This window comes from Humulus lupulus, chromosome 8 (assembly GCF_963169125.1).
Source record: "Humulus lupulus chromosome 8, drHumLupu1.1, whole genome shotgun sequence".
NCBI lineage: Eukaryota > Viridiplantae > Streptophyta > Magnoliopsida > Rosales > Cannabaceae > Humulus > Humulus lupulus.
The window spans coordinates 13,895,934-13,920,901 of NC_084800.1; the positions used below are offsets into that span (position 1 = coordinate 13,895,934).

Here is a 24,968-nt window from a genome sequence, read left to right on the forward strand (position 1 = left end):
ATTTTGATATAAATTTTCAGTAGATAAAAGTTCAAAAGGCCCAAAATAAGCAAGAAAATGCAAAGGTTGCACTCGCACGCGCTCCCCAGTAATGTATATTCACAAGCTGCTGTGGTGATTCCATTTAAGTAAAACCACGGATGGATAAAACGAGTGTTGAATTTACAATCAAATAAATACAGAATAGACATCAAGAGAATGGTACAGCTTTGTCGTTTTTGCAAAAGCATTATAAAACAAGTCACAATGTTGTTCAGACAGAAAACTAAAAGAAAAGAGATAAAGAATGAAAACGACACAGATAGGCATACTGTCTTTTAACGTAATCTATGAGATTTCAACTGCAACAGCCTCCGGCTTGAGAGGAGACCCCATCTCTGCCTCCGGAAGGTCCAGGGATTCCACCATACCCAACTTTTATTCCATAAGACTGTAAACAGGAAATAGAATGGATCATCAGACATAAAATCAAAAACTCGCAATTTTAAATTAGTAACCATTACCATCACCAATGTTGCATTAATGTACGTATATATAATGTTTAACCAGTCAACAATTTACAAAGGGGCATTCTATTTGCACCCCATATTTGATTAAGGCACCCCATTTTTATTAAAAATTGATGTATAATATATATATTTTTTTAACTTATACTCATATTTTTCTAATTTCTTTTTCTTTTTCATATTTTAAAAAATACATATAAATAATATATATTTTAATTATTTAAATAAAATAAAAATTAAAACAAAAAATATATAAAATCTTGTTAAACTAAGAGTTTTTTCTAAAAAATTATACATTATATTTTTTTTAAAATAATGAAAACAAGATAAAATAAAATTATTGAAATTAACAAAAAAAGATATTAAAGAATGTGAAAAAAATATTGAGAAAAAGTGTTCAAAATGATTTTAAAAAATTAATTTTTTTTAATTAATGGGATTCTTATATATATTCTTGGTGCAAATATAATGACTATTTACAAATTGCACCAAGCAAGATACCAGAATTCCAAAATGTGTTCCAGAAGCAATAACTCCCAGACAAAAAGAAGGTCGCCGACATAATTGGCTGAGTGGAACATAACCCCACCAATATAATGAAAACAATAGTTTAAATGGCAAAAAAAAAAATGATGACCTCATTTGACACGTCAAAGACTCCATCCTGGATCTTCTTGTATATGGTTCCAGCAGTCTTAATAAATGCCTGAACGAAAAAAGGTTAAGCATTTAGTGGTTTGACATGGTAAGAGCAATATATTGAATCACCAGAAGAAATGAACAGATGTTTGGTAAGACCCCGTGTCGATGCTCACCTCCTCGACATTCTGGGCAGTTTTAGCAGATGCTTCCATGAAGATTAATCCATGCTCCTTGGCAAACTGCTCCCCTTCCTCTGTGCTCACAGCCCTTCTATGAGCGAGATCACACTTATTGCCAATTAGCATTATTGTCATGTTTGCATTTGCATGTTGTCTCGCATCTTCCAGCCAACTAGCCAAGTGATTAAAAGTTTCCCTCCTAAAAGTAGAAACAAATCTTATATTAACTGGCTAAACGGTACAATTTGAAGATGGATTTAAACATGTAAACTAACACCACCCCATGAATGCATTACAAGACCCATTCAAGGCTTTATCTATATCTCGCTAATGTATGCGGCTTAGGTTTATGTCTACAGTCTGGCTTAGGACTGCATTTAGTAACATTAGCAAAGAAACTTCTAACGCCAAACCCATTAAAATTTAGGACTTACGACACCATACAACACAAAAAGTTGAAAATTAGAAAAGTCCGGAATATGCTTCAGTTGGTCGATTGCTCATTCTATTGAAATCACTTGCATTAAATCAAAGTGAGAAAACAAGAAGCTACAAACAACTTTAGCGATTAGCCATGGGCCAGAAACCAAGTCCAAAACCAAACATAAGCGGGACCACAGCAACAAATACATATTTTTATACTAGTTCTGAATCTTACAATATTATATTGGGAGATATAAAACTCTAGCAGTGTTAGCTAAGGTAGGTCTTTTCGAGAAAATAAAATCTACAGCTCATAGGAACTAACCATAGGCGTAACCATTCCGCCTCAATGAGTACAATATCATATATTTACATGTATTGATCAATGAATAGAATCATATATTCTGATACCTATAAAAGAGGAATGGTATAGAAATCCCACTATTTCACCTTGTGTATACTATTTTGACAAATTTCTTATTTTGCTACAACGTTTAAAGAGTTAACTTTGAGAAAGGGAAGAAAGAAAAGAATTATGATACCTGGTGATATCATAAACAAGCAATGCCCCAGCTGCTCCTCTATAGTAGGACCTCGTAATAGATCTAAAGGATTCTTGACCAGCCTGGAATATAACACACATATATATAGGTAAGAATCTATCAGCATCTGAAACAGTAATGCATAAACACGTAACAAAAATGAAAAGAAGAACAAACCGTGTCCCAAATTTGGAGCTTGATAGGCTTATTGTCGATAGTGATCATCCTGGCACCGAACTCAACACCGATGGTTAAGTCGTGCACTGGCTGGAATCGCTTATCAGTAAACTGAAGAAGAAGGCATGATTTTCCAACTCCTGCAAAAGCAAAAAAAAAATAAAAAATCCAAAATCATAATTGAATTCCCAAATCCCAAGTCCTCTCCTCTAACTATAAAATAAATAAATGGTTTCGTAATCAAATTCCGATCAAATTAAATTATTAGGTAATCGCTTATTCGCTTCAGCCTTCAAACCACCCGAAAATTAAAATTGAATTAAAGGAGGAGATAAGTTTCCAATAAGGATTACCAGTATCGCCGATGATGATGTACTTGAAGAGATAAGCGTACGACATGTTGTTCTAGAACTTCTTTTTTCTAGCTCGAGCTCTTTCTCGTTTTTCAAATCCCTCCTGTTTTTCTTTGATTGGATCGGCGCACAGAAAAATCAACTAGATCTCTTCTCTCTCCGAGTCAAATTACAGAAGGTCGAAATTATATAGGAAACTTAGAGCAGAAGGCTTGCGCGTGTGGTTGTCTATATATTTATGTATGTATATATATGTATCTGTGTAAAATAGGAAAGGAGAGAGAAAAGAAAGGATCCAGAGAGATTTACAGAGAGATTTACAGGCATAAGAGAACAGTTACAGCGAAGCAATGTGCGAACTCTTCCATTTGTTTCTCGCTGTCACGTAACACCGTCTCAGGCCCATTACCTTACCGTTTCTTCTTATTGAGCCTCAATTTAACTGAGCCCACTTCAGTAATAATGAAATGTGACACCATTCTCTAATTATTGATATAGACAATATTTTATTAGTTGGTAGTATCATTTATATATATATATACACGATATAAACAATATCCAATATACACAAATACTTAATTTTTATTAAATTTATATTAATGTCATATAAATTTTAAATAAATATTTTATTTTAATTAAATTATTTATTTATTTTTGTTTAAGTTTATGTTTGTTCTACTTTTGAATTTTGGAGTGACAATAAAAGATTATATATATTATATGTTTAATGTAATATTAAATATTATATGTGGATTTTAAATTTAAGTTTCTTGTTAGTTTTTTTTTAAAAAATAATTTGTTAATAATTGACAGTAGATTATATTATATGTTTAATATGATATTATTCTAATAAGTGAGTTTAAGTTTAATTAAATTTTATTTAAGTTATAAAATGTATGATTTTATTATTTTTAAATAATTATCATATCTCAAAAATATTTTATTTTATTTTAATTTGTTTAATTATTTATTATTTTTAAATAATTATTATTATAAAATTTCTCAAAAATATTATATTTTAATTTGTTTAATTATTTATTATTTTTAAATAATTATCATTATAAAATATCTCAAAAATATTATATTTTAATTTGTTTAATCATTTATTATTTTTAAATAATTATCATTGTAAAATATCTTATTTTAATTTTTTATTTTATTTTATGTAAGTTTAAGTGTTTACAAACTATCGTTAAATATAATTCCGTTAAAATTAACATTAAAAAAAATAAAAAACTGTTAAAACTAAAAATTTATGTTATCTATACACTTATTATATAGAAAAGATATATATTAGAGTAATGAGATGTGTACCCGAAATATGCACCCAAATATTACACACTTTAAAAGAGCAGATCCCAACTTTAATAAATGTGATTAGCTAGGCTAAACTGTCAGGTCCATATGTGTAATATTTTGGTGCATATTTTGTTAATTATTCTATATATTATATCACTTAGCGACACTTATTTTTTTTGGGATAACTTGAAAAATACTCAGATTTAGGATTAGTTAACCAAAAATAGCTACTAATAACATTTAGTTGAATATTATCTACTTTTTTAATCATATTCTCCATATTACCCTTAAAATACTACTATAAGTCAAACGTAAAAATCTCAATTGCTATTTACTTCTATCTTTAAATAATTTTCTACCAGCTCCACTAGTTCAATATAAAATGAGAGGAATATAATAGGTATGTTAATGAAATATTGGGTATTAAGGTCAAAATCTAAAATAATGCGTGAAAATGAAAGAGGTTCCTTTAAATTAAGTACCACATCTAATTTCTACTATTTTTTTTATATTATAAAAAACACTAGTATTTTTATAGTTTACCAATTTAACTGCAGCATGTGGTTTACTAGTAAAGCATAAAATGTGCTACAAATCTGTAATTCTAAATTTAGTAGTACTTCAAAAGATATTTTAGTTTACCCTTTGTTGTAATTTAATACTGTTCCTAAATTATTTATTGCAACAACTCGGATTTCAGTATTAAACTAATGAAAAAAAAAAGTAGTAAACTAATAAATATAAATAAACTTTAAACAAAATATTGGGTTTCTGGAATATACTCTACACTTCGTCTTAGTTCTGTTATCTATTAGGAATAAATAACAATTATTGTTTGCATTTAATTTTTATTCTTTGCTTAATGAATAAGCAAGCAATGGTAATATACGTTTTGAACAATGACTAGACTAGAGACTAAATGCAATGGTAAGGCTGGTGCAAGTCATTAAAATCGAATTATTTATTATTTAAAATAAATTATTTATTTAAAGCATTTATTCAATAGAAACAAAATAAATCAGTCAATTAGATGATCTAATATATTAGATTTATAAAGGTGCAAACGTGAACTGTTGTACATGATGCAACAACAGTTAATAAACAATACTCTTTATAGTTTACTTATCTAGATAAGAAGTATCGGAGAAAAATAAATACAGGGTTTTGGATCGGTATTTTTTTTATTATTTGTTTGGACTATGTGTTTTGATAAATTATTTTTTGGACTCTATATTTTGTAAAATAGTTAAAATAGAACCTTAACTCAATTTTGATGAAAAAAAAAATTGAATATAACAACACAATTTTTAAGCAGAATGATTTTATTTTTGTTCTGAATTGTTAGTTTGGTAAATTATTTGTGATTTTAATTGAGAAAATATTGATCAAAATCGGTTTTAAGGTTTTATTTTAACAATTTTATAAAATACAGGGTCTAAAAAATAATTTGTCAAAATACGGGATCCAAACAAGTAATGGAAAAAAATATAAGGTAAAAAAAAAGTATAAATTCAAAAATATATACGGCTTTCAATAGCTGAGAGCCAATCATAGAAGGGCCCTCCAACTTAGAGATTGTACTTATACAAAACTACCCTTACTCTACTAGCTGATTATATTCATACCAGACATTACAATGATGAGAATGAATCTTCCATTATGCATTTTCAAATGAGTCAACTTTTCATCAATCATGTTAATTAGTTGAGAGGCCGTACAATACATTTTTTACTGCAACAGAGAGAGAACACCAAAGTAACTAGCTATCTATCTTGTGAGTCTCTGACCCTCTTTTATCACATGATCAAATCATCATATGGTCTTTCTTCACAAGTCATTTTTGGAAAAACCAAAACCATGTTCTTGTTTTTCTCTGAGTTTTCCTTACAGTTGAGGCTTTGCCTGGAAAAAATGAGAGGGTCTCAATAGTAAAGAGTGATGTCCCAGTTACTGGTTGTGCTTGGAATTGTTACTGTCAAAAGATTGTCTTCACTTCTGTACTTGAACTCCTCAGTAGTTTTAGAGTTTACTGAGCAAGACTTGGGCTTTATACTAGAGTATGCTCCAAACCTGCCAGGCCCTCTTCCCTTAATTTGTATTCCACAGTTAGAGGAATCACTGAAGAAGTCAACTTTCTCAACAGCTCCACCAGAGTTGTACATGTTTAGTAATCCAATAGCTGCAAATTGAATGTTCTTATTGTAAACCTGCAAAAAAGTAATCACGTTATGACATATAAGAACCTATTTAAAAAGTGTTGGTTTTACAGCTTAGAGTTGTAAGATAAGCCAACCTTAATAGGAGATACGGTAAGAACTTCACATTGTAGAACTTTCAAGGTGATGCTTAGAGATTCATCTTTCGGTACTCGAGATAGAGACCCTGAAGATGCAATCAAAACAGGTTGTTTATCATCAATTAGTCTATTCTTTCTTCTTTTTGACTAGAAGAGTGTGAGTTCCTATGTATGCTTTCTTACATATGAGATCTTGGAATGGCGAGTAAAAATACTTACCTGAGTTGAAGAAAAAGACTGCACAATCTCCAGTCCACTGTGTACCTGAAACTTCTTCAAAATACTCTATATCAGCAGGTGAGACTAGGCCTGAGAGCTCAGCGCTGACATTTTTCTGAACAGGATTGCTCATACAAGGCCATCTTCCTGCTCCTTGACAATTGAAGACGCCTATAACTCCAGTGCATTTGTTCAAGTTCCATATCTTGAGAAGACTGTACCAAAATCATGAGAAACTAATCAGAAAAGAAATGTTTTGTAAATTATGTGTATAGTGTCAGGAGTCATATATACCTTTCTCCATCCATAACTGGGTCATTGAATAAGCAATCAAGTGATGGCCTCCCTGGATATCTTGCTCTGAGGATTGATCCATCAGGAAGTACAAGCCTCTTCAATACCTCAAAATCATGGTGGCCTGGTTTATCACTGTTACCAACAAAGTAATGGACTAGATTTAGTCATGAGAAACCTTAAGCTATTGAGGAATATATGCACTGTAAGAGTAGAAATGATGCTGTAATGTCAAGTTGTCTTCTGCATTTGTCTTCATATACTTATGACTTCCATGGAAAGTTAGTCTTACCTAACATAGACTCCACATCCTCCCACAGCTCTAGCAGCAGCATGAAACTCAGCTGCTTCATGGAGACTCTGAAAGTTTTAATGTAAATTAGTTTCTTCTGCATTTGAAAAAATTATAACAGTATTGTTTAAAGGTAAGAAAGTGAGTTCATACATAGAACATGTCCCAATCTGGTACAACAACTTCACCAAGAAATATGCTATTGTATGATACAGCAGCTATGTGTAATGTCTGTGTGGAAGGATTTTTCGGGTAGTAATCATCTGATGCTCTTGTTATGGCGCTTACTTTTGAACTGCAAAAGCAGAAAAGAAAAAAAAGTTACCACACAGTTGGGGGAAGATTGTAACTGTAGAGTAATGTTTACCTAGAATGTATAAAATGCTCATATATTTTGGTTCAAACAAGTGCAAGGAAGGAATATACTGGTAAATGGAGTCAGTGCTTAGACCCATGCAGCAGATTATGCTGTTGTCTTGAAAATTGCTTGATATGGACTTCTCAAGTGCCTGTTGGAACTGTTTAGTAAGTGAGACTCGACCACCAGAACCAGTTGAAATGGTTTCCAAAATGTTCTGAACATCAACTTTTACTCCATCCACACCCTGTGAAACAAGATATTTGTGTAGATCATCAAGAAACTGGGATGCTTTATCAGCATCAATAGCGCCAACTCCATACTTCTCCATGCAATCCATTGCTAAATCCCTCATGTTTGCTAAATTCCCAGGTGACTGCACTGGGTATCTTAGCTCTGGGTTATATTTTTTAGTTCCTGGAACATCTGGAACAAGTCCTCCCCAGTATCCCATTAAGGCATGCCACACAAAAACGTACCTAAGAATTTTGAAAAGCTAAAAAGTCAAGATGGATTCTTCTGAAGAAGATTTTTCTTTTTCTTTTTCTAGAATGAAATATAAGAAAGAGACTGTTTTGGAAACCATTTAAGTTCTGTGAACATTATAATTCAAATTGCAGGCATTGTGAAATTGTAATCTTATACTTCATCATCACTTGCTCTAAGAATATAAAATAGACAGAATTCAATATGAACATATGGAAACCTTACTTAAGGCCATAAGTACTCTTAATTTCTGAAACAAAACTCTTGAGATCACTTGGTGCATCACTTTGAGCATCATCACTTGCTCTTCGAAACTTGTTGTTTTCCTTGATGCTAAGCAATCTCCCACCAAATCTGCAGTTTTGACAAAATTAGCAGGGTCTCCATGTGTTTATAAATATGACAGTTAAAAAAAATGTAAAAAAAAACTTACTGCGACCCATCAACATATGGTTCTCCTTCTTTTTGGAACTCGTTTTCTACATCTTGCCATCCATCATCGATTATTATAAACTTTGCTGGAGTGCCTCCCTCAGACAAACTGTGTTTGTGTGTCTTGAAGTGAGATAGCTCTCAATGAAAATAATTCTAGAAGATGTATGGAAATGGATATGAAAGCAAAAGATGTATTGTGAAACCTCATTTACCTTTTAAGTCCCTCTCTAATCCCTTGAGGATTAACATCTTGGTAAAAGGCATCCCATGTACACCAACCAAACCAATCTAACATTCCGGGCATCTATGCATAATTAAAAAATATTTGAGCACAGATGTGATGACCAAAATAATTAGGCCTCTAGATGTAATTGGTTTGTTTAGTTACCTGTTTGGATTCCCTATGTGTAAAGGTTCCTTTATACTTCTCCAAAATCCTGCATGTTGCAAAGCACAAATAATCGCCAATGAATTAGTGTATAAGGAAACAAGCTATTGATTACATAAGATTCCAAAGAAGCAACAGTTTTAGGCTGCTTGAACAATTCTACAGTAACTTCAAAACTGGAAATTTGCTCAGAGAGCTCTACCTACTTCATAGATTCCTTTATTAGATCAAATGGGTGGTTTCCACAATTCACAAAAACTGCTCTTAGAGATTGTGATGTAACAATGGCTGGATCACCTGTCAAAAGACAAAAAGAAGCACATGTTATTATATTAAAACTTAAGAGAAATGCATTAAAGTTAGTGGGAAGTTTTGATAAGAAAAAAAATATAGTGGGATGAAAAAAATTACTACCACTTTCAACACAAAACTCAAGCTCATTTGATGAATTTCCCTGTAAGCTACTCCTGAATTCACCATCTATTATTGGCAGGAATACAACATAAGAAGTCTCAACTGAATCTTGTCCTTTACTAACTTCCAGCAGCAACATCTGAGTTTCAACAGGAATATCACTTCCTGAATTACCAACTCGCGGTATCATCCACCATAGCTTAAATCGAAATAGAGATAATAACCCGACATCCCTGCATGATGAAGAATTTATACTTTCTGTTATTAGTTCAAACAGAAAACATTCCATAGCTTAAAAAACCACAACTATTTGGAAACCACAGAGCAACTTTGCTAGCAATTAAAACAAATATAGATTATGTAAAATGGGATGATACCAAGAAAACAAAGTTTTATGATTTTACAGAAAGTGCCAAAGAATTAGACTTATATAAGATCATCTTTATTAGAAGTTAAGGAAAAAAAAGCAAACAAGAGTCAAAAGAAGTGTTGGTAAACTTACCTGAGTAGTACTAATTCATTCATGGAAGGTCTAATTGCACAAATTGCATGCTGGCTCTACGTCTACCATCTACCATGGCCAAATATGAAGTAGATTTCTTTTGTTTTCTTTTAGAGTCTTAGACCAGCTTATAGCAAGAAGAAAGATATCAAAAGCAACACAACTACACTAATAAAGAGATGCCGGTGGACGAGGAGATGGGGGAGGAGGGGGCCTCTGTCGCTTTGGTGGGAGAGAACATGGCTATTTTGATTCCCCAAATCCTAATACGATAACCAAGAAACAGGGCATTTGATTGATTTTCACTTAGCCAAGAAAATATAAAAGTAATCCAATCTATTTGTTCGAAGTCAGAGAATTCATCAACATAGTGAATCAATTACATTAGTATTAGACTCAATTAACCACAAAACTACACCACATACCGAATGACTCCAAGCTTGAAAACATGCCGGGCACTTTCAATCGTAGAGGTAGCCCCAACAAATGCAGATGAATTAGTGAAGGGTGTCACAACTACGTTATCAGGGACGTTGGTTAACGCATCCTTGCCACCGATACTAAGAGCTCCATCTTTAAGTGCAGGCTTTGCACTAAGAAACATGGAATGTCTCCATGACTTAGAGTTAAACTGTACGAATCCACGTGAGAAAAGCTTCTGGTTAGAGGCTAGAAAGGGAGAGCAATGAAAATTGAGCTGCAGAGTTCTTGGAGATGAAGAGAACATGGTGGTCTGAATCATGGCAGCCATGATGGCATTAGCCAACTGGTCTTTTCTGTTCTTTCTTTTTATGTTTTGCAAGTTTTTGACCGTTGAGAACACTTAAGTCATGTATGGCGGGAGAGAGTGGCGAAGGATATGTGATTTAAGTTCATCCAATCTGATAGGACTTGCAAGATTGGAGAAAGTGAAAGAGATATACATGGTGTGGTAAGATGTGTCCTTGGCCTTGTTTATTGGCCAATGGCCACAATGGAAGGTTTTTTCTTTTCTTATATTGTCATCATCATTTTCAATCTTCATTGGGTATTACGTGTCCTCTCATTTTTTGCAAGACATATTTGCCCCCACATCAATAATCAATTCCTCATAATCTAGTTCCTACGTTTTAACTGAGGAAATTACACCAAATATGAGAATTTTTTATAAACTTTGAAATATATGGCAGCTTTTTTTTTTAAGTTTTTTATGGCATATTTTTTTTATTTACATTTTTATTGTAGTTTTTTTCCTATATATTTGTAAAACTTTATTTGTAGACCATATTTTATCTTTTATACTTTCTTTGGTACTTATTTTTTATTATTTTGAGATTATTTTTTATAATTTTAATTTATTTATGTTAATTTTTATCATTTCTTTTAACTAAGTTGTATACTTGTGGCACAATTATTTGAAAGACCAACAAAAGAAAAAAATGAAACAGAAACCAAACTCACACATATTCCACAAATATAATATAAAAACATATATAATTATAAATTTTTTGGAGTAATCGTTACTTTTGTTTCCCTTTTCTTTTTTTTTTTGTTTCTATTCTCAGCTAAAAAAACCAGAACCGACCTTGGGTTCTGCGCAAAGATGACGGCAGTGGCCGTCTTGGGTCTCTGTTCTTTTCGTCTTCATTTTCCTCTTCAGTGGCCGCTCGAAGAGAAAGCTTCGATGACTTAGCTGAACCTGTATCAGGAAGCTCGAGGGTACGCAATTTCGCCGCCGCCGCCATCTCTGCACGACCGAGATCTGAAGTTCTCCATTTCTAGCTCGCGAGAGAGAAAGAAAAAAGCTCAGAGTTGTGAAAATGGAGGACAGGGAGGGCTTTTTATTTTTGTTTTGACTCTCTTTGCCTTTTCTTGGGGTCGTGAATAATAGTTATTAGCACCTATTTATTTATATTTATTACAATATTTTTTTTTAATAATATATAAAGTTTGATGTTTTTGGAAGAGTTTGAAGGTGATGGTTAAGGTAGTATTAATAGGTGTATAGTAAGTAATATATTAATTTAAAGTTGTGATTAATAAATAAGAGTGAGGAGACAAACAGTTTAAGTTATGAAATATGAATCAGTGTGAGATTGTGGAATGCCTGATGTTATTGCTGCTTTCTTTGACTGCCCTCTCATTGTTTCCAAAAATGCATTATAACTGGAAACTATGTAAGTTGTTGTACGACCAAACTAACCTCGTTTTTTCTAAGTCTACTATTACTGTTTTAGACTATTCAATTGATTTCCTACTTTATTTTTTTATAAGGTAACCAGTTACTACCTTCTTCTTCTTCTACTATTACTTCTTAGATTAATTTTTTATTTTTTGAGTTTTTTTTTAGGTTTGACTCAGTAACTAGTTATCAATCAGTTATTTTAATAGGGGTAACCGGTTACCTCATTCTTCTTCTTCTTCTTCTTTACTGGATGTATTCTGATCTGTTTTTTTTTTCTTCCAAATCTGTCAGTAACCAGTTACAATTCACTCGAGTACTTGCCATGACAGTTAAAATTGATAGTAGTAACCGGTTACTGCCACAAAACTAAAATATCTAAAGTGATAATCGTAACTGGTTACAGCAAGGTTTGAAAAAAAAATCAAATCTAAAAAATATAACCAATTGCTATGGTACCTGGTTACTTAGTCAGGTGTGAAAACAAAATCAAATCTAAACAAAAAAATCTAAATTAATCACTACTGTAACTGGTTACACCTAGGTCTAAAAAAAATCTGATATGAATAAAATGATTCAGTCGTCATGGTACCTGGTTACTTAAACAGATTTGGAAAAAAAAACCCAAAAAAATCAAAAGTTTTGTTTGCTTGTTTTTTTATTTCTTGTACTTGTATTCTGAATAAATTTTGTAAACCTATCGATACATTTTTTGAGCAAACGTTCTAGTTCTATTTCTTTAAATAATCAATAAACACATAAATATTTATGTTAGAACCTTATTTTGATGAATGTTTGACTGCTAAACCTATTGATCTAAACATCACAGAGAAGAACCTTTTGACAACTTTTGCCATTTTCAACCAAAAAAACTAATTAGCTAACCTAAGCTTTCATATGTTAAAAGTACCCTAAAATATTCAACTACCTAGCTTCTTATACTACCATAGTCTACACTAAATAATAGCAGTCAACTTTTCTTAAGTACATTTCTTAAATCAAATCAAATATGAAGTCAAGTACATGGTTACTTAAACTGATTTAGAAAAAAAAAACCCAGAAAAATCAAATATGAAGTCAAGTACCTGGTTACTTAAACAGATTTAGAAAGAAAAAAAAACCCAGAAAAATCAAATATGAAATTCAAAATCAGATGTAAAAAAGAAGAAAACTAGATTTGAAGAAAGAAAAAGAAGAATAAGAAAGACCAAATAAGAAGAAGAAGAAGAAGAAAGAAAGAAGACGAAGAAAAAGAAGAAGAAAATCAGTTCGTCGCCGTCGTCGTCGTCGGAGGAGGTAGCAGCGGAGGTAGGATCGCTAGAAAAAAATCTGAGATGGCCATTGAATTGGGGAAGAGAAAAAAAGAAATGAGAAGAGAGAGAGATCGTGAGGTGAGGAGATCGTGAGGTGAGGAGAGAAGAGAAAATATGGGAATTAAGTTTATGGTAATTTATTTACCATATTTTAAACTTTTTTTCCAAAACTTACCATATTTTGTACAATTAATTTTTTTCCCCATAAATTTAGAAACTATATATATTTTTCCCATATTTATGTAAACTTCTCTTTTAACTTTATATATATAGCATGGGTCGACTTGACCAACTCAAATTTTTGCAAAATTCATCTAATTCGGGTGAAATCCGATCCGAACATAATTTGTCCGAATTCAAAAATATTTAAAAAAAATTACCAAAACCTAATTTGTAAAAAATCAACATTAACAAACTAACGACAAAGTTTAAAAAATATATGTAAAAAGTAACAAAAAAAATCAAAAAGTGTAAAAAAAAATTTATATTTTTGAATTTTTTTTACCAAAGCGTATTTCGGCTCAAAGCCCATTTTTTTGACACATCCCACAAAAAAACCCAACCAAACCCAAAATCCAAAATCACTCAAAAACTCAAAAATTTCGAACCAGATTAACCCAACCGGTATGCACCCCACCTTACACATCCAGTTTGGCTCAAGTTTCCCTCAACAATTTTTTTAATAATAATTATTTTTTATTGATTTGATGATTATTCTGTTTTGCATTTTCTTCTTTTGGGTGAGAAGGATCCTGGACCTCATTGATTTTGTCTTTTTCGAGGGGATGATTCCTCATCTTTGTGGTGTTGGTTTATTACCAAAAAATCTAAAAAAAAAAAACGGCTAGGATATGAACATGCTTTTACAAAAGAAAGAGAAAACTATAGTGGAAATTTGTAGAGGAAAATGCATATATTACTAATCTTATGGCGTCAAATTAGGATATAACTAGCTCATTTTTTAAGCGAAAAGATGTGTTAATTTATTTTTTAAAACAAAGTGCTACAATAGATATCTTAAAAATTATGAAATACCAACTATTCATTTTTTTAATAGATATAACAAAGAACAAAACATGTTGTATTTATTTCAAATCCAATTCAAAAACTTGAAAGAATTGAATCCAAAAACTGAATTCCTAACCTTCACCCTAAATTTGAAGGCTCTAAGAAGAGTGGACTGGCGAAACTACAATGGGACTTCTAACGTAGTGGCTTCCATCGGTCCAAGTCAACTGTCCAAAAACATACCCTTTTAAACGGTATCCCTTGTTTTTAAGGGTAACTCTGAAGCTCTTCTCCTCGTGATGATGCCCGAATACCAAGCTTTTGGGCTCAACCGACACTGACACTCCCACCGGTTCCCGGACAAAGGCCAAGTATGTTCCATTTCCATTGGACCCCACGTTCTTCACTCGCCGTGTCACGGTCACTGAACCGGACAGGTTCGGCACCGTTATGGATGGGTAGTTGAGGTTCAAAACGCTGACGTTTTTGTGACACTTGTACGGCTTCTCGGAGAAAAGCTTAATCATGGTCTGGTTGTACCCGCTAGCGCACAGAAAGTCTAGGTAGTCTTTGGTGCTCAAGTCGTACACCAACCCCGGGTCCATGGCTCTGTTTGGTCTGATATGACCGTTGCCGTAGCTGAATGGGGTTCCCTTCGCTTTCGAAGCTTCTTGCATGGGATTAGGGGTGTTGTCTCTGGTTCTTGCTGTGGAAGATTAACACTAAAAATCAGAGGAAAAGAAAAAATGGGAAAAGGGTATCCTAATAAGAAAGAGAAAAAAAAAAGAAAAAAGAGAGAGAATGAGTAATAATCTATACCACTTGTGAAGATTGCAGATCGAATTGCGGCTGGGCTCCAATGGGGGTGGAGGGTTTTGAGAAGGCCAGCGACTCCAGAGACGTGAGGGCAAGCCATGGATGTGCCTGATTCGGTGTTGTAAGGAATTCTTCGCTTGTCAAAATCTAGGCCCGTTGGGCTTGTGTCTTCACTGTATGCAGCTATGATGTTCACTCCAGGAGCAGTTATATCAGGCTGAAGCATGGAGGTGAGACATGTATAACAATCATTAATGGAAATAAGGATCAAATTTGAAAGTGGGTTTATTGAGTTCGTTTCTAACCTTAAGGATCTCAGGAGTAATAGTGTTGGGGCCTCTAGAAGAGAAAGAAGCCATGAATGGAGCAGGCCTTGTGTTTATTTGAGTATTCGGGGGCAGGAGCTTGGCTTGTGGATTGCTGTTTGTAACAACGTAAAAAGAGTTAACCAAGTGTTTGGCTAGAGAGCCAGGAGAAGACAAAGAATGGAAGAGGTTTTATATACCTTGTGGAATTGATGTAGGCAAAAACAGATTCACCGTCTTTGTAAGTTACTTGGGATGCTGGAAGGAAATGAGCGTCGGCAATGAGTTCGTTTCCACTGAGATTGTCATTGCAGAGTATCAGTCCAACTCCTCCGGCTAGAGCAACCTGTTGACCCTTGTCAACTCTTGCAGTGGTACCCCTCAGACAAGCCACAATCTTTCCCTTCGCCTTGGTAGGGTCTAGTGTTCCTGGCTTACAAAGTAGTCTGCATAAATAAGGGTGAGATAGAAAAATGTGTCATATTAAGGGTCTAGTTCGAAATGCGAAAAAGGTAAAACTAGGAAATGCAGATGTTCTTACGCGTCAGAAGCAGTAGCATTGGATGCTTTAGCCTGTGCGCCATTGATCAGTGGGTAGAATTTGTCTTCTGGTAAAGCTTTGGAAAGGCTTGTTCCCTGGTTTTACAGAAGCAAATATATAATCTTAAATATCTTTATTAGGATGGTAGGGGGTCAGGTCTTAGAAAGAGAAAGCAATGAACCTTGAGGCGTAAACCATTTTGGAGTTCAACAAAAGCTTGGAACTCTCTATCCAAAGTACTAGCTCCCACGGTAATCAACCAAGGTGCAACGTTTGAGACAGTTCCTGGATCTGGTCCTGAATTTCCAGCTGAGCAAACAACTACAATGCCATGCTTGACAGCATGGAATGCTGCAATAGATAGACCATCGTTAAAGTAGTCAGCCGGGTCTCCACCAAGTGAAATGGAAAGGACATCAACCCTATCATGTATGGCATGATCCACGGCTGCGATGATATCAGCATCAAAGCACTCGCCATTATCGATCTGCGGCCAGCAAACCTTGTAGGACGCAACTCGAGCCTTAGGGGAACCACCTTTCGCTGTCCCATTTCCCGAACCATAAACACTGGCTCCAGCGACGAAGTTCCCACCTGCTGTGGACAGAGTGTGAGTTCCATGACCTTCATGGTCAAGTGCACTCATGTAGGAGGAGTTGAGTTTCCCTGCATAGGCCTCATATCCTTTGTTGAAGTACCTTGCTCCTATAAGCTTCCTGCAGTCACCAAATATGGAAGATAGTTTTCAGTTCGAGACCATAGATGTGTTATGTTTGTAATTTGTAGTATTTAAGGTGGTTTTCAGAACAAACGGCACTGTCAATATCTGCATGATTCATAAGCTGTACAACTAGAATCCCAGAGAAACAAGACTCAGTTTAAGAATTTTGAAATTCAGTCTTTAAGGTGAAATTTTGAATTTTCTTATTTTAAGCTTTTTTTCTAATTTTTCCCTTTATCCTCTGATAATTGAATAAAATATCTACAAAGTTTATTTCTCATATTGCAAATTCATTGAAAAAATTAATGCATCAAACATTGCATGAACAGAAAGACCAACACAATTAATTAAGAAGGAATAGTACAAGTGGTAAACACTGTTTATCTACAACTCAACTAAGTACATAAAGACCAAGCACAGTAAATGAAATAGAGATAACCTGTTACAAAAGAATCCATCTGTACTGTTCTGACAGATTCCCTTCCACTTTGATGGAATTGGTCCATATCCTTTGTCATTAAAGCTCTGTGATTTGGGCCAAACCCCTACATAAAAACAAGAATTTAGAAATTGTTTTGTTACGATTTAATGGGTCCACCATGATAATAATTCAAATATATATATATGAAACGGAACGTACGGCATCATTCAAACAAGAATTTGGATGATCATAATATTTGACTCGAAACGAAAACAATTTTTAAACCAGATGAACATTTTTCTTTCCTCATTAATCATTAAAAAAAAAACTTATCTTTTGGGTTTGAAAATCTCTCTTCTTTCTAGTTTATAAGTGAAAAATATAAGAAAGTAGATACCACTATGTGGATAATGATATTGCCTATGTAGTGGAAACTTTGTCAAAACTCATATCCTTCCTTATTGGTAGGATTGATCCATGCAAATTACAGGATCACCAGATAAGTTAAGAAGATTATGATTATAATGTCGCCATCAGTGACTCGCATTACTCTTTAGTAATTAAATTATAATCACCAATAAAAAGTTAGGAGAAAAAAATAATTAAATGAGAGAATACAAACCTGTGTCAAGATTTGCTATAATTGTATTTTTTCCAAATTTGGCTTTATTCCACAATGACATTTGAGGAACATCACCATTATCTTTTTCAAGCCTCATAAAACCCCATGACCTTGTAGTATGTAGTTTCTTTCCTTGGTTTATGAAAACCGATACCACTTCTGGGTGCTCTGCATTTCAAGAAATTATTTGATAAATCTTAACACTTCAGTACTGTATGTATACACACACCATATTTTTTAATCCTTACGTACTTGCAATTTCAGCTGCCTCTTCCTCTTCGAGGTTGGCGGCAAAGCCATTAATATGCAATTTGTAGGAGTAAAAGATTGACTCTTTTGCCTTATCTTTGCTGGAATGGATAATAAAATATATTATGTATATGTATAAATATGTGTATATACATAAGAGAATAAGAAGAAAAAAATCATGGGCACGTATAAATAACAATAGTTTACCTTCCCAGAAAGGAAGCGAGAAAATTATAATGAGAATCAGTCACTCGATCAAGAACGGCCTCTGTAACTTTAGAGCCATGTGCATGTGATCCTAAATAAACAATATATGACTTTATTTTATTGAGAAAAAAACAAAACAAATAAAAACAATGTTAGTAAAAGTTTGAGTGAGACTGAAACAAACAAGTTAGTGAGTAAAAGAGCAAAAAAAATCAGTGAAACTTCTTACTTTCTTGATGGCAAGAGCCGGCGGTACTTGGAAGAGAGAAAAAAGCAGGAGTAACTGGACGATAATTGAAGCCTTTAGTGACCACATTTTTGTGGTGTTGACAGTATAGCTTGGCTTTGTTTTTCAAAAGTAGTCGTCGAAAGTGACACACTTTCTCACCTTTTGATGATTAAGAACACTACTATTCTATATTCTATTCTCTCTTAACTGTCTCTCACAAAATTAAAGCAGAAAATCTTGATAATAATAATCATGATAAAGCTTTAATTTTTTTTCCGGTTACATAAACCATTTTAACTTTTTTGTAGAACTATAATTTTGGAAATAGTCGTAGGTCAAACAAAATCTTTCTGGTTAAACTCTCATCCAGAGAGAGAATCGCTGTATCTGTTATAAAAAAAATATCATGAAGATCTTTTTCCCAATAGATTTATATAATTATATATATGAGTGATTTTTACTTTTTAGTTAGTAAATACTATTTTTTTATAGAATATTTTTAAGGGAGAAAGTGGATGCATAATTCTAGAGGCAGGATCTCATATGTGTGCATGAATCTTTATTATGGTAGAAATAATATTAAACTAAATTTTCTTAATTAAGGCCCCATGCACATACGTTGGATTGCTTTTTGCGTCAAATTTAAATAATTTTATTTTTTTATTTATTGAGAGAGTCAAAGTTAAATGTTATAAAGAGTCTAAAGATAGTGCTCTTATCCGAACATAAATAAATATTATATAGATAGTGCTTATTTAAAACTTTTCAAAAACTTTCATCGAAATAATATTGTGTCATCATTTGAATGCGTTGCTTTGCCATACAATCTTTATATGCATAAACAAATTACACAAAAGTGACACTTTTTTTTGTTTTTTTTGTTATTTTAATATTTATGTACTAGTATTAACATAATCAAACATTATAATGACTGATTTTATTTTGTCTCCCTCGAGAAAATATTTTATTATATATGAACAACCTGTTTGAATATAAGATTTGCTTACTCAGTGTTATCATAACTATATATTTATATCAATACACCAAAAATATTAAATTAGTGACACTTCTAAATGTCATTATTATTTATTTATAGCTTTAGTGGCAAGTGTAAGAAGTGTGATGAAAACTGAACTGACATTTGAAAATGTCACAAAATCCCTCATTTTTTACATTAAAAAATAATTTTAGTGACATTTATGAAAATGTCACAAAAATATATATATTTATATTGTTAAATTTGTAATAATTAGTAGAATATTACACATATATTTACAATAAAATTGTCATTTAATTTCTTTCCATATATTAAAAAAATTATTCATTTTAAATATTTCGATCCATATTCAAGTTATCATTCATAATGAAATTCTTAATAATAAATGTAGTCTGATAAATATTTCCAACAGCATAAAATTGTCATAACATAACAACAATAATATTTATATACAAATTCTTGTGAAATACTATTATTATGGCATTTTTTTACAAATATCACTTATTAAAATGTCACTAATTTAATATTTTGGTGTAGTGTATGCATGATATTATGATCAGGTCATAATGGGATGAACATTACATAGTTAAATGCTCAGGGCTCATGGACACGCTCTCAACGTCTTTCGGGCAACCCAGGGGTGAAGGCATATAACTCTCCCTCTCCCTCTCTTTATGCATCAAGGCCCACTAAGTCCATTTAGATTCATACAAAAGAGAGATACACTATTGCATATGGTGTGGTGGTGTGTGTATCAATTTAGAGACAAATAGCACAGAATATAGTGTTCATAGACACTCCTTGCTCCTCTTGTTGTTATTGGCTTCTTTTGGCAGGTAGTATGCAGTTATGAATCACCACCCCATGAACGATGATGTTGGAGGTAATTTTCTAACCTAAATTCCATTAAAGACATGCATTAATATTCTATAAAATTATATATATTGTGAATGATGTTGATGAATATAATTGTTAATGTTTTCTACTCATCCTTCTTTAATAAATTTAACACAACACTTATTTACTATATGACATCTCCACCCTATATAGCTCAAAAGTGGCATTATTTTATAGTTGTTATTAATTTTAGATTTATTTACAATAGAAATTTAATTTTAAGATTTGCATACACTCACGCATTAATGTTTAATGCAGTGGGAATTTTGGGAAATATTTTTAATTACTTATACGAAGTGATGTTTTATAATTGATTACCGATACTGTATAATAATTATTAAATTATAATATATGAGACCCGATATTAAATTTCACCAATAGCTATATACAACTTTTTTGTGGTATTGACCCGCTAGTAAATCTCCATGATAAAGTTTGCAGGAAAAAAATTACAAATTTATTGACAATATAAATTGAAAATTGAAACTTGAAACTTGAAAGATAGATTTTTTAGTGCCACCACACTTGATTCTGGAAAATTATATATACTTTATAATTAATACATACTTATTCACAGCGGAAATAGAATGTTTAATATTCAAAATAAAAAATCAGATCAATTCAAAAATAAATAAAAAAATCAGATCAATTAGATTTTTCTCTTCATTCTCCAACTACCTTCTAACCATTTAAATCTCGTTTATCTCTCTGCATAATTACTTCCAAACGACAGAACAGGAAATGGCGGGCGACATGGGACGAAGCACACGACAACTCCAACAAAAGAGAGGAAATTGTCGTTTTTAAAGAAAATTGTCATGTTCGTAACAAAGTATTTTTTTTTCCGGAAAAGGTTAACATGATGTCGTTTTTAAGAAAATGTTGTTTGGTAACAAGATTGTCGTTTACATAAAATTAATGTCGTTTTCAAATAAATTGCCGTTTGTTATAAAAATGTCGTTTCATAACTTACGTAATGCTATTTTCAAGAAAAATGTCGTTTCCCTTATTTTTTTTGAGCAAATGTCGTTTCCCTTTTAAACACAAATGTGTAATGAAAATTTTCCTTCAATATACATTGTTGTATTTTAAGAAAATTGTCGTCTTTCTATTGAAAATTTTCCTTCAATAAATAATGTCGTTTTAAAGAAAATTGTCGTTTTCACTTTTAGAACAAATATTTGTTCTTCCAGTCACATCATTTAACAAGACTGTTAAACGACTGCAAACTGACCAACGAACAGACTTAATAATTAGCTGAGGTAACTCACTTTATTTACATCAATAATTTGATTATATAAAAACTCGAACTAACTAGCTACCCCCATAAGTAATAAATAATATTAATAATAACATGTTCTAGGGCAAGCTCAATTATTTTTTTTAAAGTTATTTTGATCTAATTTTAATAATCATTTTATAAAATAGTCTCTCGTTTGCATAATTACTAAAAAATTTAAATAGATAGTAAAAAAATTCAAACGGTCAATCAAAAATTTTAGATAAATGGATAAAAAATTTAAATAATTAATTAAATTTTAAACATAAATTATTTTGTAAAAAATTATTAAATGTAAGTTAGAGTACAAAATTATTTAAAAAATTGATCATTTTCACCATTTTCTCTTAATAATGTATGATATACGAGCTTCACATATCCACAGAACTTTTTAAATTAATTTATAAAAAGTTATTAAAACCCGATTATATATATATATATGTATATCGATTAGAGAGTATTTGTTTTTTCATCAGTTGGTAATAACATTTTTTTTAATAGGTATCGATCTGTAAAAAAAGATAGTTTTTGTTGATTAATGTTTGTTTGTATGTGCTCCAATGTCACGTTTAAGGAACCGGACTTAGTTTAAGCCAACGCACACTGCAAAACTGGCCTTGTCTTATTCACTGGTCTTCACTCTTGTGGCCACGTCTTGGGCCCTTGGCACCCTCTAACCCCCTTCTCCCAATAAAAAATATATAAATCACTCCATTTATTATTTGGACTCATCGTATTCCAACAAGTGATGATATCCAAAATATATTAAAAAAATTGGTGAAATAGTTTTTTTCTGGTAATAACTTCAATTTATTTATTTATTTGTAAAATAGTCTTCCCCAACCATACTCATCCAGTCTGACATATACTTGAAATCATTTTGAAAAAAAATATTCAAAAAATCCCTTTTAAAGTGCCATGAAAAATGGGTATATTTTCACCTGTAACTCTTAATGAAAACCAAATATATCCACTTATATGCATTGAAGAACATTAATGTTACAATAAATACATGAATGAATGAATGGCAGTTCTTTGAGCACCAAAAGTATATTAAAATTTGAACATTCATTTAATCATGTTATTGTGATTAAGAAAATTTATCATAAAAGAATGATTTTATTATTTTGATTCAATATTATATTTGTAATCATAATTTTACAAATGTCTACAATATACTAGGGATGTCCTTGTGATTATTTATTTTTTACTACAGCAAAAGAATATATATATATATAACACAAGTAAAATGAAAGTTTATAATAAAAGAAAAAGTGGGGTTTTGATAGGGATCACCCTTTCCAAGGGAATAAGTAAAATCCAAAAGAGGGTACCTGTAAATCCCAGGCAGCTTTGGCTGTATCTATGGAACTATTTGTTAAATACGCCTTGGCTGCCGTCTTCTCCTCGACCTGTACTACTCTACTCTCTCTTTCTCTATGGACTTTCTCTTGTTTTAGCTACCTTCATAGCTATTGTCTCTCCTCACTATATATCTTTATTAATTAACCTTTTTTATTTTTAAATCCACCAGTTCTGCTCTACTACCTTGTATCTTCTAGTTCCAAACCCATGGCCAAGAATATATATACTACTAGCTATACAGTACTATTAAGCACAATTAAGCTCTCATCAAACACACACACACACACATATATATATATATATAGAGAGAGAGAGAGAGAGATCATCATGTATGGTTAATTAATTTGCTGTAGCTCCTTCTCCTTTTGTGTATAATAGGTTTTTGCAGGGGCATGATCTAGGACATTTATGCTCGGCTAGCTAGGCCGGCTCCTTTCATCACTTGATAATATTGTACGTACAAGTAAGTTAATTTAACCGCTTATAATTAATTATAGTTACATACAGATCCTAGAGTTTATTCTACTCGATCATCTTTGATCAATATGTCAAATTAATATATGTAGATGAAAGGTTTTTGAATCTGGGTATATTTATGAACCTCAATATATGGAGAGATGACGGTAGACGTTCTTGCCTGGCTCCCTGAATGCCATATAGGAAGTTTGTCAAAATGTATTGGCGAATTCCCTACTTGGCATTAAGGGAGTCATGCAGGTGATCTCTCTTCGCACAAATAATTTATTATATTTATTTATTTATATCTTGATAATCATGAAAATGATCGAAAGAATAGATTTAATTATTAGTTCATTGATTTTTATTATTCTATGCAAAATTGAACACTAGTTTTGTTTCTTACTTTGGCATATAATTACACATCGAACCATATATAACCTACACCTATACCTATACCTATACCTATACATATTGTGTATCTCTCTATATATATATAGCTTATATAGGCTTCATATATAATATATATAGTGCAGGTATACAAATTAAGCTTGAATAATTAAGAAAATAATATGAATGTCAAAGCGTGAATGTAATGTGTAGACCTATGTGGTGGATGAGCTCAGAATCATAATAAATACATATGATTGAGATGGATTGATTCTCATGATGACACACTCTTCTCTTCAGAAAGATGTATGGCTGTGAAGTAATCCTTCTGAACCGGGGCGTTTATTATTGTGGACCGCTTTTCATCATTTTTGCTTTGTCATTATTAATTCTCTCCAGCTGCCAAATAGTTACATATATATATATATATATATTATATATCGTGCACTCATATAATCAAATAATCGTTTATATGTTGTACCTATTTAATTTCTTCGCTTTCCTATATATATATACGTGGAACTAATAAATATATCCTATAATCTTTGCTTTACAACTGAGTTAGCTCCCTGAGTAATTAAGAACATTAATGGTGTAGAAATATAAATAATAAATCTTTTAAATAAAAATTTCTGATTACGCATTATATATTATTATAATAATAATAATTTTATAATATTTGAATTTATATTAATATAATTAATAAATATTTATTTCAAATAATATTTAAAAATATATTCTGTTAAATATTTGTAATATTTTACTAAATTAGAAAAAAAAAACGGTTAAAACCAAATTATTTAAGCACTTTCTATATAGAAGAGATATCATATATCATGTATTTTGTTATTTTATTTTACTATTATTAATATATATAAAAAAGTAGTTAGGAAGTGAAACCTAATTAATAATTATTATTATTTGTGCAACCTAACTATGGGTAACTTCCTAGCTATCTCGATCTTGATTTTTATTTTTTATTAATTATACTAAAGCTTGAAAATGTGTTTGTGTATGCGGTTTCCAGCCAGCCAGAGAACTCTAGCTCGGATAATATATAAAATGAGTTTGAGATTGGAGAGTTATAAAAGATTCTTTGTATTTAATTATATATACACATGCATCTCTCTGTGTGTGTGGAATTAAGTATACTTATAATTGGTTTAATATTTGTAAAGACTAGTTA

General features: G+C 31.8%; 3 protein-coding genes and 2 long non-coding RNA genes across 6 annotated transcripts; 1 reads left to right on the plus strand and 4 right to left on the minus strand.

The window, feature by feature from the left end:
* Positions 1 to 96: 96 nt before the first annotated feature.
* LOC133794680 (ras-related protein RABB1c) lies at positions 97 to 3,206 on the minus strand. The gene is made up of 6 exons (XM_062232037.1): positions 2,823 to 3,206; positions 2,470 to 2,609; positions 2,293 to 2,375; positions 1,322 to 1,526; positions 1,144 to 1,212; positions 97 to 430 (listed from the first exon to the last, which is right to left on the minus strand). Exons 1-6 carry the CDS (start codon positions 2,866 to 2,868, stop codon positions 338 to 340), a joined length of 636 nt encoding a protein of 211 aa, XP_062088021.1. The 5' UTR covers positions 2,869 to 3,206; the 3' UTR covers positions 97 to 337.
* A 2,415-nt stretch (positions 3,207 to 5,621) lies between these two features.
* Positions 5,622 to 10,770, minus strand: LOC133794681 (probable galactinol--sucrose galactosyltransferase 2). Of its 2 annotated transcripts, XM_062232039.1 has the most exons (15): positions 10,231 to 10,368; positions 9,806 to 10,068; positions 9,304 to 9,536; positions 9,096 to 9,186; positions 8,890 to 8,938; positions 8,714 to 8,805; positions 8,500 to 8,607; positions 8,292 to 8,420; positions 7,649 to 8,059; positions 7,376 to 7,517; positions 7,223 to 7,290; positions 6,931 to 7,065; positions 6,637 to 6,851; positions 6,415 to 6,503; positions 5,622 to 6,328 (listed from the first exon to the last, which is right to left on the minus strand). In XM_062232039.1, the coding sequence occupies exons 2-15, from the start codon at positions 9,826 to 9,828 to the stop codon at positions 6,044 to 6,046; spliced, it is 2,070 nt and encodes a 689-aa protein (XP_062088023.1). In that variant the 5' UTR covers positions 9,829 to 10,068; positions 10,231 to 10,368; the 3' UTR covers positions 5,622 to 6,043. The 2 variants fall into 2 exon arrangements, with proteins under 2 accessions (XP_062088023.1, XP_062088022.1); XM_062232038.1 differs by lacking the exon at positions 9,806 to 10,068 and having other exon boundaries at positions 10,231 to 10,770.
* A 3,524-nt stretch (positions 10,771 to 14,294) lies between these two features.
* LOC133795054 (subtilisin-like protease SBT5.4) lies at positions 14,295 to 18,485 on the minus strand. The gene is made up of 11 exons (XM_062232507.1): positions 18,399 to 18,485; positions 18,170 to 18,279; positions 17,966 to 18,063; positions 17,714 to 17,881; positions 17,110 to 17,215; positions 16,131 to 16,665; positions 15,950 to 16,044; positions 15,609 to 15,854; positions 15,409 to 15,523; positions 15,107 to 15,320; positions 14,295 to 14,993 (listed from the first exon to the last, which is right to left on the minus strand). Exons 1-11 carry the CDS (start codon positions 18,483 to 18,485, stop codon positions 14,446 to 14,448), a joined length of 2,322 nt encoding a protein of 773 aa, XP_062088491.1. The 3' UTR covers positions 14,295 to 14,445.
* Positions 18,486 to 19,825: 1,340 nt separating this feature from the next.
* LOC133794682 (uncharacterized) lies at positions 19,826 to 23,042 on the minus strand. Its single transcript, XR_009875291.1, has 2 exons — positions 22,906 to 23,042; positions 19,826 to 20,291 (listed from the first exon to the last, which is right to left on the minus strand). It is a non-coding gene; the product is annotated as an uncharacterized LOC133794682 (long non-coding RNA).
* LOC133793499 (uncharacterized) lies at positions 21,789 to 24,338 on the plus strand. The gene is made up of 2 exons (XR_009874855.1): positions 21,789 to 23,399; positions 24,083 to 24,338. It is a non-coding gene; the product is annotated as an uncharacterized LOC133793499 (long non-coding RNA).
* Positions 24,339 to 24,968: the final 630 nt, after the last annotated feature.

What these genes read in the sequence shown, in the direction of transcription:
- LOC133795054 (XM_062232507.1), bottom strand. Translation starts at nt 18,485, where the DNA reads ATGTGGTCACTAAAGGCTTCAATTATCGTCCAGTTACTCCTGCTTTTT. An exon ending in TATAGCAAATCTTGACACAG is followed by an intron (nt 17,216 to 17,713) that starts GTTTGTATTCTC and finishes GTTTTTATGTAG; the next exon opens with GGGTTTGGCCCAAATCACAG. An exon ending in GCCTACATCAATTCCACAAG is followed by an intron (nt 15,524 to 15,608) that starts GTATATAAAACC and finishes TGTTACAAACAG; the next exon opens with CAATCCACAAGCCAAGCTCC.
- LOC133794680 (XM_062232037.1), bottom strand. Translation starts at nt 2,868, where the DNA reads ATGTCGTACGCTTATCTCTTCAAGTACATCATCATCGGCGATACTG. An exon ending in AGCTCCAAATTTGGGACACG is followed by an intron (nt 2,376 to 2,469) that starts GTTTGTTCTTCT and finishes GTTATATTCCAG; the next exon opens with GCTGGTCAAGAATCCTTTAG. An exon ending in CTGCCCAGAATGTCGAGGAG is followed by an intron (nt 1,213 to 1,321) that starts GTGAGCATCGAC and finishes TTTTTCGTTCAG; the next exon opens with GCATTTATTAAGACTGCTGG.
- LOC133794681 (XM_062232038.1), bottom strand. Translation starts at nt 10,556, where the DNA reads ATGGCTGCCATGATTCAGACCACCATGTTCTCTTCATCTCCAAGAACT. An exon ending in AGCACTGACTCCATTTACCA is followed by an intron (nt 7,518 to 7,648) that starts GTATATTCCTTC and finishes CTGCTTTTGCAG; the next exon opens with TTCAAAAGTAAGCGCCATAA. An exon ending in CCAGTTATGGATGGAGAAAG is followed by an intron (nt 6,852 to 6,930) that starts GTATATATGACT and finishes ATTTTGGTACAG; the next exon opens with TCTTCTCAAGATATGGAACT.